This window comes from Penicillium macrosclerotiorum (genome assembly GCF_028827735.1).
Source record: "Penicillium macrosclerotiorum strain IBT 26536 chromosome Unknown utg000008l_segment0_segment0, whole genome shotgun sequence".
NCBI classification, from domain to species: domain Eukaryota; kingdom Fungi; phylum Ascomycota; class Eurotiomycetes; order Eurotiales; family Aspergillaceae; genus Penicillium; species Penicillium macrosclerotiorum.
Genome location: NW_026643087.1, coordinates 425497 through 443299, shown reverse-complemented (window position 1 = coordinate 443299; position 17803 = coordinate 425497). Strand labels below are relative to the sequence as shown.

Here is a 17803-nt window from a genome sequence, read left to right as displayed (position 1 = left end):
ATCTCCGCCTTCTTTCACACCTCGTCCGCCGCAACACTCATTATGGCTTCCAAGAATGGGATCGACCGTCGAGATGAAGACGGTAGGTGAACAGTATTCATTTCAAGTTTTTTTTTGGCACTAACACCTTGTTATAATAGAGGTCTGTCCCGTCTGCAAATCCTCGCGGTACCTCAACCCGAATATGCGATTCCTCATTAATCCCGAGTGTTACCACAAGATGTGCGAGTCGTGTGTCGACCGGATCTTCTCGTCAGGTCCATCAAGCTGCCCCGTTGCTGGATGTCGGAAGACTTTGCGTAAGAACAAGTTCCGCGCACAGACGTTTGAGGACATCGGAGTCGAGCGTGAGGTGGATATTCGGCGGCGCGTGATGCATATGTACGATGCTCATCTTGACACATACTATTCATTCTTCTAACATATCATCTTTGTGTAGTCTGAACCGCCGCGAAGAAGAATTCGATTCCAAACGTGCCTATGATGATTTTCTCGAACAACGCGAAGAAATTATCGCCAACCTTGTCTCCCGCATCGACGTGGCAAAGACCGAAGCTCAGCTACAAAAGTATGCAACCGACAACATGCAGTCTATCCGTACAAATCTAGCGCTGGAGGAGCAAGAGGCCTCCTCCTTCCAGGCCCGGATGACACAAGAACAAGAGGAGGCACGACTACGACGAATGGCTGCCCGCGAAGAATACGAGAACGAGCGACGCGAGTTGCAAGCTTCTCGAGAAGACTTCCTGACCCGCCTGGCCTCCGGGTCTTCCGTTGACGCAGCCGCCATCGCTCGCGAGGGACACAAGGTGCATCTTAAAAAGTCGTCAGCGCGGCGCACCGAGGAGGAACGACTTCGGCAAAAACAAGCCGCACTTCGCGGGACTGAGACCAAGCGTACCGGTATGCCACTCGCCACGGCCGATACTGCTGGATCAGCCGCAGATGTTGGGCTCATCAAGGGCTTGCGCAAAATCAAGGCCCCCGAGCCAGAGAAGCCATACGACCCATTTATGGGACTCGTACCGGGGAAGCGCGATTACTATACTCAGAAAGAGTCTTACCCCTCCACGTTCCTGGACTCACTTCGCACAAATGCTTCAGTGTTGGCCGGAGGCTACGATCTGCGCGAGTATTACTCACGTACGTTACTTGAAGCGTTCGCTGGTCTGGGGTGTTTTGTTGGAGAAGAGGTTTCGCAGCGCGAAGCTACTTCTGCTCTTGGCCACTCGAACACCGCTGCAATGGAGGGTGCCGCCATGGCTGCGGCCGGAGAAAGCACGGCATGATAAATATAAAGATTGGCGTATTGGACTCTCTGGGACTTCACGGCATAGCGATGGCGTTTAAAATTCTTTCCTCTTATATTTGTCATATAAGCACCTGCCTTGTTAGGTTAAGCAAAAATAGAAAAATTCTGTAGAAAAAAAGTTGAATCATGTCAATTACTAAGAGGATTGATAAATTAGTAGGAGGATATGAGAAATCTTTGTAAGAAGCCCTGTTAAAGTCTATACTTCAGACAGAAACTCGGAACTACAGAATTTGAGAAAAACCAGCTGATATTTTGTTTTCATTAAAAGGTATCATTGAGGCGTTATCATGTTAGTCATATCAATGTATCACAGCAGAGAATGAATTTTCATGCTTCATGCATATATCTGCTCACAGGAAGCAAAGAATCTCAGCTTTTCTGGCACAAGCAACCACCACCACATGGATAAAAAGAGCTAAGGCCTGTAAGCGAATGTCATACAGCTTCAGTGTGAGTGCACCGAATAGGAGAAGAGGATACAAGATCCAGGGTTGTGCAATGGAGGGGGAGCAAGGATTGAGGACCGTGACGAGCTTGATCACAAATAAAGAGAATTGAAGAGAAGAAGACGAGGCCGTAGGTGTCCTCAGCATACTCAGCATTCCATATTGGCGAGGCGGTGGTGGAAGTAGTTGCCGAGGCGGAAATGACTGATCCTGTGGGCTTATTGATTGCAGTAGTTGATGGTTGTGCCTTGTTGGAGATGTCGGCGGGGATATGGGTGAAGTCGACGAGGGCGAATATCGTTGATGAACCACTAAGTCGCGATCTGGACTTAGCGACGGACGACCATCTAACACTGTTTCTGATCCTGGAGTGCTACTAGAGGCAGAGCTTGAATCAAAGATCGAGTCGCGTCGGAAACTCATTGGATTTCGAGATATTTTGCGCTTGGTGGGTGAGAGGGCTCTGTCCATTGTTGGTTGAAGGCCTGGACTATCAACGGGTCGAATCCGGGCACCACCCGGCAGGTCAGGATTTGCTGAGACCGAGCTGGTTCGTTTGACCCGAAAGTGATCATTATTATTTGCGCTGGATTGAATACCAGTTAATACTTCGTCGGCAGTAGGTCGCCGGGCCGGATCAACCGAAAGCAATTGATCCAGGAATGAGTAAAGTTTGGTGGGAAGATCAGGGCGCAGTCTTCGCCCGTTGTCAAAGCCAGTCCAATGCGTGATCTCATCACGAAGCTGATCCAAATCCTCATTCTCCTCGTTAATCACGTCAGCACTGCCATATGGCAGTTCAGCAAAGCAGAGAAAATAAAGTATCATCCCCAAAGAGAAAATGTCGGATTTGAAAGTAAAGTTTCCAAACGGCCCGTCTGGGTACTCCTGCCGAAGCACCTCAGGGGCACAGTAGGAGACGGTTCCTGTCGCACCAGTAGATTTGCGCATCGCGTCCTGCGCTTGAACTTCGCCAAAGTCGCTGACCAACACTCGAATGCCGTCACTTGTCTCGTGGAGAAGACAGTTGTTGGGTTTTAAGTCACGATGGATATAACCATTCATATGCAAGTGGCGTAACCCGGCCGCGATGTCTCGAAAAAAGGAGTAGATCTCCTCTAGTTGTAGCGTCCGCGGGCCTCCTATATTAACCTGTGGCTCTGGTGCCCCCTTTGACCTTCGGCGAATTCGCTCCTTCAGCTGTTGCGCTGTTGTGGAAGTCTGAACGGAACCACAGATGTAATTGTGGAGATCTCCAGCATTGCAGTACTGCTGTAGAATGAACGCACACGGTACACTCGGACCAAAGGTGCTGATTTTGGCATTTTCCAGCCACACATGACGATAGGAGACAAGGTTTTGGTGTGACAAATGCTGCAACAACTGGACTTCGCCTAGAACCTTCTCGAGCCACTCATGGTCATCACCAACCGGAACACGCTTGCAAGCATAGTGTCCCAGTGAGACATTGTCCAGGACATGCTTCACAAGTAGAACGACGCCCTTTCCACCTTTTCCCAGTAGCCTCTCTTCCACAAAGAATCGTTTGAAATAGTCGGGACTGAATGCTGCGGATGAGATGCCTTGGTTCTGAGTTGGGGTGCGAGGAGAATGTGAAGAGGTAGGCTCGCTGGTGGGGCCATCTGGGAGGGCAGGCTGAACAAGACGGCGACGTGGAGAAGGAGGTCTGGATGATGTTGCAGAGCTTGGCAAGCTGTTGTTGAGCATGCGAAAGTAGTTCGGATTGATGAATTCGGCTTCGGGGTCAGCGCTTCCGCGATGCCTCCCTCGGCTGCTCTCACGCATCGGGCGATGACAGAGCGGGCAGTCTGCAAGCTCAAGATTGCCATTATGATCGTCAGCAGCATTCCGTAGAACCAGCTGCTGGGAGTCATGGTCAAAGATCACCACCGAGTCGTTGTGTCGGCTTCACAAGAGCATCAGCTTGGAAACAAAGGCGGGGGTGGGGTGGTCAAGAAAAGCTTACAGAACAACATCAAGGTTCCCCCCATTGTACGGGATCATAGACATGTCATCGGGCATGGCTGCAAGCTGCTCTCCTCGCAGAGATGCAGACGTGACTGCCCATCTGCGCCTGCAGGGAGCTGTTCAAGGTGGATGACGGAGTGAACCCCACAGGCGGTGAGACCCCGGATCCGCTGAACCTTCCTGGTTTGCTGGGACCCAAACAAAACCGCATGTTTCCCGAGAGGACGATCCTGAGAGCGAGCTCACTCAAGTGCTTCCCCAATTTGAATACCCTAATATTTTTCATCAAATTATGAGTCAACTTAATCTGCTCGCTACTATAAAGGGCTAAGAGGTATTAGGTCGACGGTGGAACCCCGGTCTGGATGACAGGCTGCTGAGTTCGGGATGGAACGGTGATGGTGAACGGGCTGCCCGGGCGGGCAAGTAAGCTTTCTATAAGACTAGGGATATTTCAATGCAGGCCCAGGTGCTGACCAGGGGAACCATCAAAATTATTTTAGCTCAGTAAGAACACTTGAACTATCAGGCATGTAAAAAAATGGTACCAGTAGGTGTCATCCCACTTCCCGTTTGAGACAATGCCCGCCCTTTTCCCCATCCCTCTACACTCCACTACAAATGCTCATGCATTCATATAGATGAATTTTTCTATATAACGCGAGACCCTATTCTATAATGAAAAATACTGTGGCTATACGGCTGAAATTGCAGATGGCCTCGCAGGATCAGATGGCGAGCGCGGTCAGGCGACATGAATTTGGTCCGCAGACACAACTTGACAACGGTAAATTCTCGAAAGGTCCATAACAGAGGGGTGGGACTCTCTTTTATCTGCATGGGCGTGGCTACCTCTCGGATGTAGATTAATCATGAGCTTATACCGTCTTGACCCAAGGCACCAAAACAATTCTCGTCTCCTCTCCCAGACCTCTGTACCACGTACGTCCTATAGCAAGCACCGGGGAACCAAGAACAAAAAGGCAAGGCTAAGCAGAAAGCCGTGAGTGTCATATGATAAGAACATCAGATTATAGGTACGTCCAGTCATAAAACTTCTCCAAAAAAAATGCCTCGCGCTATGACACACCTGCTGTGGAAAATGCAGCTTCGGCCTCTCGAGGACGGCTGAAGGTGAGTCAGCTCGTACGATCTGGGAAATAGCATGAAATTAGAATCTCAAAGAATCTAGGCCTGGAAGGTAAATTATTTTCACCAATGATCAGGCTCGGTCATCATCAGGGTGCCGGGACAAGTACTATTCTCACTTGAAGCGTCAGCTGCCAAGAATAAGCAGAGCACTATGCGGCTTAAAACCGGGCACGATGATATATAAGTACAAGTGAGAAACGAGTGGCTGCAGTGCATTTCTAAACCCAATTTGCTGTTAACCCTCCATAGTCCATTATATTGGATAGATAGTAACGATGGCAGTCCAGAGAGGTGTCAAAAACGTCTTGTGGGTCCACTTCCATTGATATATACATGCACCCTCTGCTAATCTTGTGTGAAATAGGGAAGATCCAAGCCCAGAAATTAATGTTCTGAGTCAAAATATTGTATCCTTTCTAAGGAACAATCCGATTGGATGTGAAAATATAGGACCTTTGCCTAGCCATCAACCATCCTTTGCAAAATTGGTCAAGAGTAGACCTTGGAACCAAGTTCCCCCGGTGGTTTACAATGTGCAGTGCTGCAGTAAGCCAGTGCAACACACAGTCCCGGCCTATTTTCTAGGTTATAGGTCAATTAGCATCCAAGGGAATAGCCCTGCATTTATCGATATTCCATACCAGCCAGCGGCGCATTTCTTATTCACTGGCGAGCTTTCTGGCTGCTCCGTGATAGTGACCCGGCACCAGGCCAATTATCGAGTTTACCATGATGCGCGATACTGCAGCTCTGTTCTGTATGACAAAGTTGAGATGGCCATAGACTATCTTGATTATGCCGAGGATTATAGCGACATGGTTTCTCGCAAGATCGCGGTCGCAACTGCTTGCATGAACTACGACCATGGCGGCTGGACGCTTTATACACAGTTTCTGAACGAGAACGAGGAAGATGCACGCAATGTTTCACCTGGGGATGTCCCCGACTGCAAACGGGTTCTGCGATGGAAGGGAGCTGGTCCTATGGTGGCTAGAAATAGCTATCAAGCTCCTGACATTTCAGGTCTCCGGGAAAGTCTCTTTGAAAGTCTTAAAGCAATCATGATCGAGTACTGCGGAGAAGCATCTATTCCAAATGTATCAGATGGGGCCTTTGAACATTTTGATGTCACTAGGCCACCAAGTCTGATGAACCCTGCTGTCGCTCGAACCGAATCGCTCCGCACCGCAATGAAGACCCACCGTCTGGACGCGAAGATACGGGAGTTGGTTCAACGTGGAAGGAAACCGGATATCGTGCTCAGGCAATTTCTCAGGATGCAGAGCGACAGCCAGAGTACAGATGCTACCTATCTTTGGCTTAGGATGAAGCAAGTGGCGGGGACCCTGGCCGTGGTGAATAATTCCTAGCGAAGGACAATTTCACTGGTTATACTTAGCAGGTGAATGTTGTACAGATACGATTTGGCATAGTAGGAGATGAATATCAAGAGAATAGATATGTATTTGATTTCTCTATTAAATCGGGGTATCACAAGGGGCAGATAGCCTCATAGCTATGGTGCCAGACTCGACGAGAGTTGGACTGGATGGATTTCACGAAGACCGTGCACATCGCAGATGGTACTGGCATGATGTGAGCTCATACTGTAGGCATCTGCTGACTGAGAGATGCGGACGATGGCTCGCTCTTGGGTGTAGTCATAGGGCGGCAGACGCTCCCATGACGAGTGACAGCTTGTGATGCTGGGTTGCCGTGCTAAGGTGACGACTGAATACACTCTTTATTCCAAGAGGTATTTAAGGCCCCGCGGAGCTGGTCAACGGACTGGGTTTATTGATGTGGGTGATGGAGTGATGCCGATTTCTCAGTCTTCCTCACCACTCTCCACATCACTAATCTCTAGGTTCGCAATGGAATCATCATCATCGTCATCCTCATCAACGTTCTCAAATGATTCGTCGGGCTTGGAATCCGATGATTCGTCCTCATCGGCGGCTTCGGAAATGGTCTCGTCCAGCTTACGCTTGCGACCCATCTCTCCAAGACGGCCCTCACGACCTTCGATCTTCTCATCATCACCGCCAGTTCCCTTGGGGGGAGGAGTATACCATGGGATCTTTCCGCGGAGGAAGTCATTGATAACCATCTTAGCCACACCGTCCAAGTCAGGCTCGCCTCCCTTGAGCAGGCGACCGCCCTTGCGAGCCAGTCGGCTCAGGAAGTCGATGGCATCGGAAGGTTCCTTGATGCCGTAGGTGCGTTCCAAATGGCGAGGCTGAACACGACGCATGACAGCCGGAATGTACTGTTCGGGATTCTCAACATTCTCGACACGGCAAACACCTCGCAGAAGAATGTCTTCCTCAGTGTCATTCTGATTGGGTGGGACTACACCGGGACAGTCGATGAGGTAGATGCGCTTCATCAATGTAACATACTGCCACACCTTCGTTTCACCAGGAATGGGGGCGACGGTGCACACCTTCTTCTTACGAAGAGTGTTGATGATGGATGACTTGCCCGTATTGGGGTAACCAATCAGGCCCACGGAGATTTGCTTGCGGTCAGAGTGAAGCGATGAGAACTGACGAAGCAGCTGGATAAGAGAGCCCTTGCCGAAAGAGTTGTTGATAGAAGCATGGAATGCAAGAGTTGGGTAGTCCTTGGAGAGGTGACGAACCCAAGCAGCCTAGGGGATGCAATGTTAGCACATTGTCACCCAAAAAAATTGTGAGAGTGGGGATGTGTGGGATGTTACTAAGAGCTATGCTATGAAGCCACCAAAAGGCAGTAGCAGAACTCAACTCAAAAACAAAACACATCTGTCCCTTACGACTAGTCTTCAAAACGAAGACCAGTCAACCTAGCTTCAGAAAGAAATTCGGTGCGGGACAGTGTCAATCTACCAAAGCTGTAACAGACAGACTCCCATTGAGAAAACACGACATAAGAGGTCGCAGGAGAAGCCTTGACTTAGCGATGGAACGACGGGAGAGCCGTAATAGAAGACAGGAGAAAGAAAAGAAAGACATAAACCAACAACTAGAAGGAAAAAGTGCAATTCTAGGAGGGGGATGCTGAGGAAGAAGGGAATCAAGATGACACTTACAGCAACGCCGGTCGGGACCAAATCGCACTTGTTCAAGACAAAAACCAAATGCTTGTGAGGAGCCTCCTCGCGAATATACTTTTCGATGCTTCGGCACCGAGTTCCATTTGGATCACGAGCATCAAGAGCATGGATCACGACATCAGAAGAGTCGATGACCTTGTAAAGCTCGTTCCAAATGCGCTTGCTTTGACCTTTGGAGAAAACGGACTCGCGGGCGGTAGAGAAGGTGGTGTCTTCAGACGCGCCAACATCTGCAGAGACGATAGGTGTGCCATCGTCATGAGTTCCCTGGTCCGTCTTCTCCAGGTAAGAGTCGTGCACTTGAGCGGTTTGGCCAGCAAGATCTTCCAGAGATGTGACACCCAGCTTGACTCGTTTTCTTTGGGCTTTGGGACCAAAAGTGTCGCCAAAGGGATTGTTTTCAATTTCCATCTTGGCCTGGTGCTGCTTCAGGCCATTCACACCATCATTGTCCCGAATCAGGCTCATGGGGAGTTTGTTGGTCTTAAGAAGCACCTGGTACGGGTCCGCAGCACGCTCAGCGACTGCCTCGCGGAAAGAGCTCAAAGCCTCCTGAGAGATGACTCGGGTGTTGCCGAACCACTTCCGGTTAGGCTCAATGCGAGCGACAGGGGCATCCCGAGACTGGAAAGAGGCAGCCTTGGTGATTTTTCCTGAGGCGTTGCGCTGGGCTTTGCCATCCTTGAACATGTTCAGGTGCTTAATCTTCTTCGCATCGCTGAATATCCATCCAGTTAGAGGCAAATTTCATCAAAGCGACCAAGGTGATGGAACGTACCGATAGAAGTTTTCACCTTTGGTTCTAACATTGCCCATGCCATCGTCAGTCTTTCCTTGCCGCACTTTACGAGCGGCCTCCTTCTTTCCGGTACCCATGGCTAGAGGGTGTACTCAGAAATGGAATGAGAAAAATAGGGGGTTGGTCCTTCAGAAAAAAATTCGAAGGCAAGTCCAAACAAAAGAGTGGCAGAAGCGCGAAGAGAAGAAAAGAGGAAAAAAAAAAGGCGGAAGCGGATTATTTTTTTTTGGTGCCAAGGAATCTACGTGCACGGACCATGGCAAAATCGCTTCTGTTTCTTCCGGGGCTGCTGTTCCGCGTATCCTCCTTTTCGACTATTGAATACAGCGGTCTCTCGGGCCGAGTGTGTTTGTCTCAAATTGTCACTGAGTCTCCTGCGTCGAATTTGTGCATCCTGTATTTCCTACATTGTGGCTGGTATCCATTGGTGCAAGATGTCTGCTCTCCGCAACAGCCGGACTGCCAGCGTGCAGGTCCGCGGTTTCACAACCACCGCCAATCTTCGAGTCGGCCCCGAGTCTCCTCATTTCATCGATGTACCTCGAATTATCCAGGCGAGCAATCCCGTCAAGCCGCGTGTGAAGGGAACTCTCCCCGTTCCCCGTGAGCTCTTCCCAACTCGCCGCGTGGACAAGCCCGGCAAAGCATACCTTGATGCCGTTACGCCTCTTCCATCCACGGAGCGCAAAGTCAACCCGAAGAGCAGTGACCCCGAAAAGCAAGCTTTCAAACTCAAAATGGCCGATCTTCGCCGAAAGAACCTCCGTGAAGGCCTCCAAACACTCTACAAGCGGAAACAAGTGGCCGAGCAGACGATGTTTGACCGCAGTCTCGAGAACCAGAGCCGGCGAGAGCGCGTTCTCCAACAACCAGAATTGGATGACGAGCGTCTAACACGGCCTTCTGTCATCCAGGCAATGCAACCTCAGAAGCACTCGATCCTCGCTGACCCGAACCGGGAACAGCGCATCGCGCTTTCTCAGGCGCGGATGGAAGCCAAGCAGGCACAAAAGACGGCACAACGGCAGGATGATTTGCAGGCCTTGTACATGAATGCGCGCACATTCATTATAACCGAGGAGCAGCTCACCGCTGAGATTGATCGGGTATTCCCCGAGGGCGAGAATGAGGCATGGCGCAATGATCATCAGCACGGTGATAATATTTGGAACCTGGGCGTCCCACCCACTGTGTCTTCTATTGCGCACGAGTCCCGCAAGAGCGAGACCGCTCGCTGGGATGTCATTCAAGACCGTGTCAAGAAGCTGGGCGAGCAGATTACCGGGGGCAAGCTGTGACCAATATTCCTGGACATCATACCATGTACAATATTCCAAGCCGCTGCATTTCAAAGTTCTGTGACATTAAAGTTCTTTCCTTTTGTAAATCTTATATTCAATTTCAAGCTCTCTGGTCGAGATGAACTACATACTCTTTTTGGAATCCGGCCGCCTTGAAACCACTCATATGAGGTTTAGAATAGTAAATGCACTACAAGTAACATGCCCACCAGTCAGTTCTAACGATTTTGAGTAACCTATAGGTTACGAATAACCAGAGCACTACGTAAACCATATTCTCGCCTTGGAAATTCTTGTGGCTGCTAGTTTGCGCCCCGACTAGCCATTGCGTTGTGCATGAGCCAGTGTCTGGGAATTGTCGGTCATTGGATGGATACTTGGACGCGATGTGGATCAGGCGCCCAGATTTCCTTATTGGGGGCCGGTACAAGGCTTGTTTTCGGGAAAGACGGCCCCCGATGTTAGCAACACCGCCATGATTAATGGCTGATGAGGGGACAAAGCGCCCCATTGGACCGGTATTTGAAGGAGAGCATTGCCCCTGCTTTTCAATCGTTTCTTCCAGCAGCTCAAATATGGCATCCGATAACCGAAAGCCCCAGTGGTATCGGGAACAAGTTCAAAGCATTAATCCTGATGCCCAACGGCTTTTAGAAAATTATAGCCATCTTGCACCCGACGAAGTTCTCCCCCATGTTCTGTCATTGGTAGGTCGACCCAGCCTAGGCGTATGGATATAGTAGTATAATAACCGCCAACCCAGCGAGATGAAGCCTTTGCGGTCTTCCATTATGCATGCATTGGCCAAATGCGCTTTCTATCCTTCAACTTGTCCCACATGCCGTTTTACAAGAAATTGCTAGAAAGGCTCCAATCAAACCCTACGGCAGTCTTTTTAGATGCAGGATGCTGCTTTGGACAGGAGATTCGTTTCTTGGCAGATCAAGGAATTCCAGGAAGTCAGCTTTTTGGCTGTGACCTTGAACAGGTGTTTATTGATCTCGGTTATCAGCTCTTTCGAGACAAGGATACACTGGATGCAAAGTTTGTGACTGGAGACCTCACTGAAGACGATGATCAATTCCATAGTGGCCGGTTGTCACAGGAACTCGCTGGCAAAATCGACGTGATATTCGCCAGCTCTCTATTTCACATGTGGGACTATGATACTCAGCTTAGAGTCGCTACTAGAATGGCTAAGTTCTGTACTGACAAAGAAGGTGTGATGATCTCTGGACGACAGATGGGAAGTCTAGTTGGTGGTCACTACAACATGGCAGGCATGAAGGATGGAGCAATGCACTACCGACATGACACCAAGACAATGGAAGACTTTTGGAGAAAGGTCGGTGAAGCCACCCAGACCGTGTGGAAGCTCGAGTCCGGTCTCTACTGGGGACAGGAACTTGACCAGACAAAAGATGCACCTTGGTTTGATGATAACTTGCGAATGATGTGGTGGTGTGCAACAAGACAATAGTCAATGCTGTCATGCTCCATAGTCAGATTTCATAGGACTGCAAATTGAACTTAAATTGATTAAAATGGAATTTGTAATACAAACGGGTGTGAAGAGCGCTTAGGATACTCTTCTCGACATTCCGATGTTGGAAGATGAAAGTAAAGCTTGCGGCGACCCTGTGATAGAGTTCTTCTATTACTTTGCGGATGGCTATTCAAATCCAACTTTGAAAAAGCATGTTCTTGGAGCCTTTGGGTCTCGGCCGGAAGCGAGTGGTATTCTTCCTTATTTTGTATTTCCCTGCTGAACTTCTCGGGGTCCAAACCCAGTTGAACACCATGCTCGGTCTCGATGATCTGTTGGCCAATGCAGATCATCGCATCCGAATCAAACAACGTTTCCCTTCGGCAGCATTTCTCGCGAATCAATAACAGTGCCTTCAGCCGAATAGAAAGGCTACGGCATTTTATAACCACAAAATAGAGCTGTTGAGCGAGCCCCACCTCGAACGAAAATTTTGGAGATCTCGACCAAAATGGATCTTGCTCAGGGTATGGCAGACTGGCAATTTCGACAATCCACTCAAACTCGGGCAAATAGGCATCATATGCCTCTTCATCGTCCTTGAGGCAGCAATTTGTCCAGATCTTGGTAACCAACCATCTTGTCTGGAGAATACGTATAAGGGTTTCCATCCCAATGTCTTCTTCTTGCGTTGCCGTCAATAGATGAAAATAAACGAGCCAGCTATCTAGGGCTGTATCGTATTTCCTTTGTTTTTCCACAACAGCAGGTGGATAGGCTGTATTCGTGGCGGAAGTGGCACGGGCATGATCCCTGTAACGAGCCAGAGCGATGGAATCGTATATGATACTGTCAAGGCTGTCTAGGGCCTCAGAGAATGTTCTGAAGGGTTCAAATGGTCTGTTATACCCACCGTTGGCAAGAATAGGAACTTTCGAGGTACCCTGGGGGAAGAAAAGCTGGACCAGACTGAGATGTCGAAAAATAGGAACGAGATCCATTTCCGAGGTAGATGCGTTCATGAGGGATATTCCATGTCTGCAGTGGTTTATAGCTGCTTCTGAGTTCCCGAATAGAAACTCGATGCAGATAAAGAGAATTGAAACAACAAGAACAGTGTCTGTCTCTCTACAACCTAGTTCCTTGATATTGAGGACCTGTCTTATCGCCCTATTGTAATGCAGCATGGCGAAATCTTTACCAGAGAGACTCCAAGCCTCCTCAGGTCGACGGTCAAACTGCTCATATAAAGCGCTGATGGCTATAGCCGCATGTCGAGCAGCGGGCTCCTCATACACCAACTGGGTGACACTAGAGGTCCACAAGGTCCTGCGTAGAGGCCCTGAAAGAATAGGTGCTACCATGTGGTGGAAGAAGTCCAGGCTGCGGAGAGAAAGGTGGTCCGCATCAGGAACTGACGCCGGTAGAACGTGTGTCAATCCGCCGAGCAGTTTTAGGTTCACAGAGGAAGACATATATCCGTCACACTTTCGCCCAGAGGATTGGCATCTTTGGCAGAAAGGGCGAATCTCATCACACTTGACTCTTCGAAATCTAGATTTGTAGGAGTCAACATAGCTGTCGGGGTGATGGATAAGGAAATAGATGTTGCCTACTTGCAAGTGATACATCCGGTTCGAACCCTTTGAAGTCCATTTAAAGATGATTTCTGATTCGTTGTACTGTGAAGGTTTCGGCTCTTCATTATATCACAAAGGATGCCACAACAGGGTGAGTTTTCAATGTTGGTAGATAATGAAGAGCTGGAGGGGGGAGGGACGTCTGCGTCGGTCTGTAAATGGGGGCCGTAATATTACGGCGGGAAAGGGAGAGATCTCGCTTGCCAGGGTTGAAGTCTCAATTGACTGAACGAGCAACCTCATGATTGAAATCACCCAATAGCTAGCATGGATCTAATTTGTGCTCCGATATAAATAAAGTACAATTTCTCATGATATCCGTATCCGTAAGACTGTCACTACTTCACATGCTGAAGTTCCACTCTTAGCTTTTCTAGTCCATGTGAAAATACATCCTGTAGAAGATCCCTTGGAATGATAAGGTTCTACTGATATATATTCCTTCTTCAGGTGCTTGACCTTATCGCAAGACACCGCAGCTCTTGGGATCCTAGATTTTATGTATGGAGCTGGGGTGGCTGTATCGCTCCGAAACGACGAGAATGTTGGCGGTGATTTGTATCCAGAGCCAATCCTCATATTCACTCTGCATCATTCGAGAGCTTTTTAATGTAAAAGGAATGGAATATATTGACTTGCACACAAATTAATTCCAAGAGTCTCCTAGTTTAAGCAAGAAGTGTCTAATTATCGAATCTTGCCGGGACGACGCATTTTCCCAAGAAAAGTAATTAGTCCAGTCCTCGGAAAACCTCCTCAAATCTAAGCTCGTTCCATCTCACATTAGGCTTCAGCCCGGCGAACTTCCACACTCCGTTGACCTTACGGTAGTAGTGCTCGTTTGTGGCATGCGAATGACCACGAAGCTTTACCTCCGCAAGACTGTCGTCAGTGTATACCTGATGGGCGGCACGAAGTTGATGGTGGCCGATAACCTCGGTATCCGAGATCTTTTCCCACCATGTTTGACCGAGTAAGTGTTGTGTCTTGATGGTGGGGTCTCCTAGGAATCCCGGGTGTGTCACCATTTTCATGTAGTCCTCAGCCGCCATGTCATCCCATCGCTTAAGGCCGATCTTGGTATAGTCCACCTAGAAGAAAAACAGCAAGTCAATATCCACATTATCTAGTCAACTTTCATCTTAAATGAACGAAAGATTGTAATGCATGGAGAAGCGGCATACCGTCAATGTCGGGGCAATGATACCGCGAAGACGATCCCAGTCCTTCAAAAACGACATGACCCGTTAGATTTCTTGCCTTTAGATTTGATTGTACTACTTTACCTTTGCATCATAGCTGTCTGCCCAGTCAAATACGAGCTTTGAAAGGATGAGATAATCTGTTTAAATTAGTAGCAATCCATAAGTGCTTCAATTCTTGAGGGCCGTACCTTGGAAACTAATGTCCAAGTTAGGCTCGGCATTGAGTTTCATTGCAGGCGACATATCTGAAGAGTGTAATACAGTGACTGATGGGTTTTGTGACTTGTGTTTTTGGAGTGGAAAGAGGTCTGAAGGCTATTGTATAACAGCCTGCTGCTCACGACTGGGGATAACCCTGATCCGGTTCTTCTGCCTGCCAATTCCGGGCACAATACCAGGCATACAACCATCAGGAACAGGCATAGTGAAATACGACCAATCCGCATGATGTGACATGGGGTGGGGGCGATCAGTGGTGTTCGGCAACTCAACATTTCCGCATGCGGCAACTCACGTCCGCTAGTACCTTTTGCGTTCCACGAAAACAGCCTACCACGCATCCTGTCCCATAAATAATCATTAATAGGCACATACAATGAGCCTGGTGTCATCCAGATTCAAGAGTACTAATCCGGACTAAATCGAATGTGACCGTGAATAAATCTGATTTCAGGTTGAAGGATTCTGGCAACTAGTTTCTTTAAGTATAGCCAACTTATGTGAAATAGGTCATCGTCGGCAAGATCTCCATCTTTTTCTTTGTTAGAACATTCCATCTGGTCGCACCTCAATCCAAAATATCGGTCGCTTCTACTAGCAATATCGCTAACATGGTCATGACCAACCCCAACGCTGCTCCGGCCGAGCTTGCCGGAAAGGTGGCCCTCGTCACTGGCGGGAGCCGTGGCATCGGATCTGGAATTGCCCTTGAGTTGGCCAAGAAAGGTGCTTCGATCGCCATCAACTTCGCTAGAGACCCAGCATCCGCCGAGAAGATGGTTCACGAGATCAAAGCCTTGGGAGTCGCCGCCGCTGCCTTCCAAGCCGATTTGACCAAAATTGACGCCATCGAAAACCTCTTCAAGCAAGTGATGGAGCATTTCGGCCAACTCGACATTGTCGTCTCGAATTCAGGGACCGAGAAGTTTGTCTCACTGGCCGATACCACGATCGAAGACTTCAATGAGGTCTTTGATCTGAACACCCGGGCGCAGTTCTTCGTCGCCAAAAACGCCTACGATTACATCCAGCCTGGTGGACGTGTTGTGTTGATGTCGTCTATCGCCGCGGGCGTGGGAGTCCCTGGTCACTCTCTGTACGCTGGAAGCAAGAGCGCCATTGAGGGCTTCACTCGTTGCTTTGCCGCCGACTTCGGTAAGAAGCGCTGCACTGTGAATGCAATCGCGCCGGCCGGTGTCAAGAGCGACATGTGGTTGAAGAACTCTTGGCGCTATGCTCCCGGTTGCGACCAGAACTCATCTCTTGAAGATATTGAGGCGGCTCTGGCCAATGGTAGCCCCTTGAAACGGTGCGGCGTGCCGGCTGACATTGGCCGCGTTGTGGCATTCCTGGCCAGCCCAGCAGGAGAATGGATCAACGGTAAGTGAAGAATGCAGAGAAACCCCTACCTGTGAAGTCAGACTAATATCTGTCAGGACAAATTCTGCCGCTCAATGGAGGCGCCAATATCTAATGAGATAACCTTCATTTTATGTCTTGGAGGCAAAGGGAGTCCTATAGATGTATGGGGTAATATCTTGGAATCATATGACAATTTGTGTACAGAATGACATCCAATTTTTTTCCTTACAGTTTTCACACTCCATGACTAAGTGAAGGACATGTTTAGAGCAAACATAGTGTAATAGAGTATTAGAAAGGGTTTGGTGGCTAAGAGTAAAGATCCCATCGAAGAGATTTTGCAGAAAGACATCAAGAATCCCGATAATAGATACCTCTGGTCGAAAACTCAACGATAGGAAAATACTCACACTAGAGTACAAATCTATAACAAATTGAATATAGTGAAATATTAGAAGTAAGTTTTACAAAGTGGCTTGGGGCAATGGCTTGCATTAATCAAGTTTCAATTCTTAGGTTGCAGCGATCTAATTGTTCAATATTCGCTTCATCAAGGAGATGGCTGGCGCCATGTCGATTTCAATAAGGATCACCAGCGACAAAATTAAAGTGACTAAAAGGACCTATCTCACACAGTAATATAGTCAGTGAGCTGATTTGCCTCTATGGGTTGATTGCCCCGTGGCTTTTGAGCCTCGGATGCACTTACAAGAAAGAGCAAAATTCCTACCGAGTTCAGCTCCCATCCTCCTGCATGGACTTTGCCTACTGAAATCGCACTCTGTTGTCTCCAAAATCGATACGCGCCGATCAGAGCGACTGCGATGGCTACGCTATAACATGCAACCGCGAGCGGGATCCCGACCTCGTAAAACCGTAGTCGGTCTTCCGCGGCATTCGATCGCTGCAGGCGGAACAACTGTGCGATCAGAACCCCTTGCATAGCGACAACCACCGACGTGCGGATGTATGCGAGGAATGTTCTTTCTAGGGCTGCGTAGAAGATTCAATGTCAGTCATTTACGTCTTTCCCATAGGCGTTTCAATGTTCTAAAGGTACATAGGTCTCTCAACTGTGTGGGTGTGCCATTCGCGTACCGAAATGATCCCGGTTGTTTTTCTGCGGCACCGTCAAAGTCACATTGTGAGTCCAGAACCGACAAACCGTATTCCATGGACCCTTTCTCTGTTTGCGCGGTCGACGAACTCTTGAATGAGATCCAGTTCGGCGGGTGACGTTCTGGTACTCTTCACCCGAAGAAGCGGAGGGTGAGGAATAGTTGAGCTGCTCGTCATCCTCACGAGTCTGAATTTCATGGAGTTCCAGCGGTTCGTCCACAGACGGTGGCCGCGAGTCCCTCACTGCCGCGGGGGCTGGCGGCTCAGGACTCCCAGATTGGTCGAGTGGATCGGTCATGATCTTGAGGGTTGCGAGAGACGCGCATTGCGATCACAGCGGATGTGTGAGGTGATGCGGGCGGCGGCCGAAGCCTGTTTGGACTGGGCCTTAAGTTTTCCTGCGTAGGATCGGGGCAATCGGGGTTGTCCCCGGGAATCGGTTGGAGCTGGCAGCCTGTCAGAAGCGTCTATGGAGCATGACGGGGCCCACGCGGGTCCGGGGTCGAGACTTGGTCGGCGATTGAACTATCATCGGAGTGGCCGGCTGGATGGTTGAGATGCAGTCGAGAGATCTATGAAGTGAAGGAGGCTCTCAGTAGCTTATATTGAACCCGTATTCTCGCCCATGCAAATCATTTAAGCTTATCCACCATCACACAAGCATTTCTCAAAG

General features: G+C 49.0%; 10 protein-coding genes across 10 annotated transcripts; 5 read left to right on the top strand and 5 right to left on the bottom strand.

Moving 5' to 3' along the window:
- Window positions 1–42: 42 nt before the first annotated feature.
- Window positions 43–1289, top strand: N7462_008355 (TFIIH/NER complex subunit TFB3; the record flags this gene model as incomplete). The annotated part of the gene is made up of 3 exons (XM_057080070.1): window positions 43–82; window positions 141–381; window positions 440–1289. The coding sequence occupies 3 exons, from the start codon at window positions 43–45 to the stop codon at window positions 1287–1289; spliced, it is 1131 nt and encodes a 376-aa protein (XP_056930398.1).
- A 376-nt stretch (window positions 1290–1665) lies between these two features.
- N7462_008354 (protein kinase IKS1) lies at window positions 1666–3804 on the bottom strand (the record flags this gene model as incomplete). The annotated part of the gene is made up of 2 exons (XM_057080069.1): window positions 1666–3688; window positions 3749–3804. 2 exons carry the CDS (start codon window positions 3802–3804, stop codon window positions 1666–1668), a joined length of 2079 nt encoding a protein of 692 aa, XP_056930397.1.
- A 1629-nt stretch (window positions 3805–5433) lies between these two features.
- N7462_008353 (uncharacterized protein) lies at window positions 5434–6272 on the top strand (the record flags this gene model as incomplete). Its single annotated transcript, XM_057080068.1, has 2 exons — window positions 5434–5448; window positions 5547–6272. 2 exons carry the CDS (start codon window positions 5434–5436, stop codon window positions 6270–6272), a joined length of 741 nt encoding a protein of 246 aa, XP_056930396.1.
- A 458-nt stretch (window positions 6273–6730) lies between these two features.
- On the bottom strand, window positions 6731–8875 carry N7462_008352 (putative GTPase NOG2; the record flags this gene model as incomplete). Its single annotated transcript, XM_057080067.1, has 3 exons — window positions 6731–7555; window positions 7976–8717; window positions 8778–8875. The coding sequence occupies 3 exons, from the start codon at window positions 8873–8875 to the stop codon at window positions 6731–6733; spliced, it is 1665 nt and encodes a 554-aa protein (XP_056930395.1).
- Window positions 8876–9232: 357 nt separating this feature from the next.
- N7462_008351 (uncharacterized protein) lies at window positions 9233–10096 on the top strand (the record flags this gene model as incomplete). Its single annotated transcript, XM_057080066.1, has 1 exon — window positions 9233–10096. The coding sequence occupies one exon, from the start codon at window positions 9233–9235 to the stop codon at window positions 10094–10096; it is 864 nt and encodes a 287-aa protein (XP_056930394.1).
- Window positions 10097–10674: 578 nt separating this feature from the next.
- Window positions 10675–11579, top strand: N7462_008350 (class I SAM-dependent methyltransferase; the record flags this gene model as incomplete). Its single annotated transcript, XM_057080065.1, has 2 exons — window positions 10675–10806; window positions 10863–11579. The coding sequence occupies 2 exons, from the start codon at window positions 10675–10677 to the stop codon at window positions 11577–11579; spliced, it is 849 nt and encodes a 282-aa protein (XP_056930393.1).
- Window positions 11580–11638: 59 nt separating this feature from the next.
- N7462_008349 (C6 zinc finger domain-containing protein) lies at window positions 11639–13060 on the bottom strand (the record flags this gene model as incomplete). Its single annotated transcript, XM_057080064.1, has 1 exon — window positions 11639–13060. The coding sequence occupies one exon, from the start codon at window positions 13058–13060 to the stop codon at window positions 11639–11641; it is 1422 nt and encodes a 473-aa protein (XP_056930392.1).
- An 896-nt stretch (window positions 13061–13956) lies between these two features.
- arp1 (scytalone dehydratase arp1) lies at window positions 13957–14673 on the bottom strand (the record flags this gene model as incomplete). The annotated part of the gene is made up of 4 exons (XM_057080063.1): window positions 13957–14316; window positions 14410–14451; window positions 14512–14567; window positions 14619–14673. The coding sequence occupies 4 exons, from the start codon at window positions 14671–14673 to the stop codon at window positions 13957–13959; spliced, it is 513 nt and encodes a 170-aa protein (XP_056930391.1).
- A 587-nt stretch (window positions 14674–15260) lies between these two features.
- Window positions 15261–16123, top strand: arp2 (hydroxynaphthalene reductase arp2; the record flags this gene model as incomplete). Its single annotated transcript, XM_057080062.1, has 2 exons — window positions 15261–16029; window positions 16086–16123. 2 exons carry the CDS (start codon window positions 15261–15263, stop codon window positions 16121–16123), a joined length of 807 nt encoding a protein of 268 aa, XP_056930390.1.
- A 415-nt stretch (window positions 16124–16538) lies between these two features.
- On the bottom strand, window positions 16539–17428 carry N7462_008346 (DUF202 domain-containing protein; the record flags this gene model as incomplete). Its single annotated transcript, XM_057080061.1, has 3 exons — window positions 16539–16634; window positions 16721–17004; window positions 17110–17428. The coding sequence occupies 3 exons, from the start codon at window positions 17426–17428 to the stop codon at window positions 16539–16541; spliced, it is 699 nt and encodes a 232-aa protein (XP_056930389.1).
- Window positions 17429–17803: the final 375 nt, after the last annotated feature.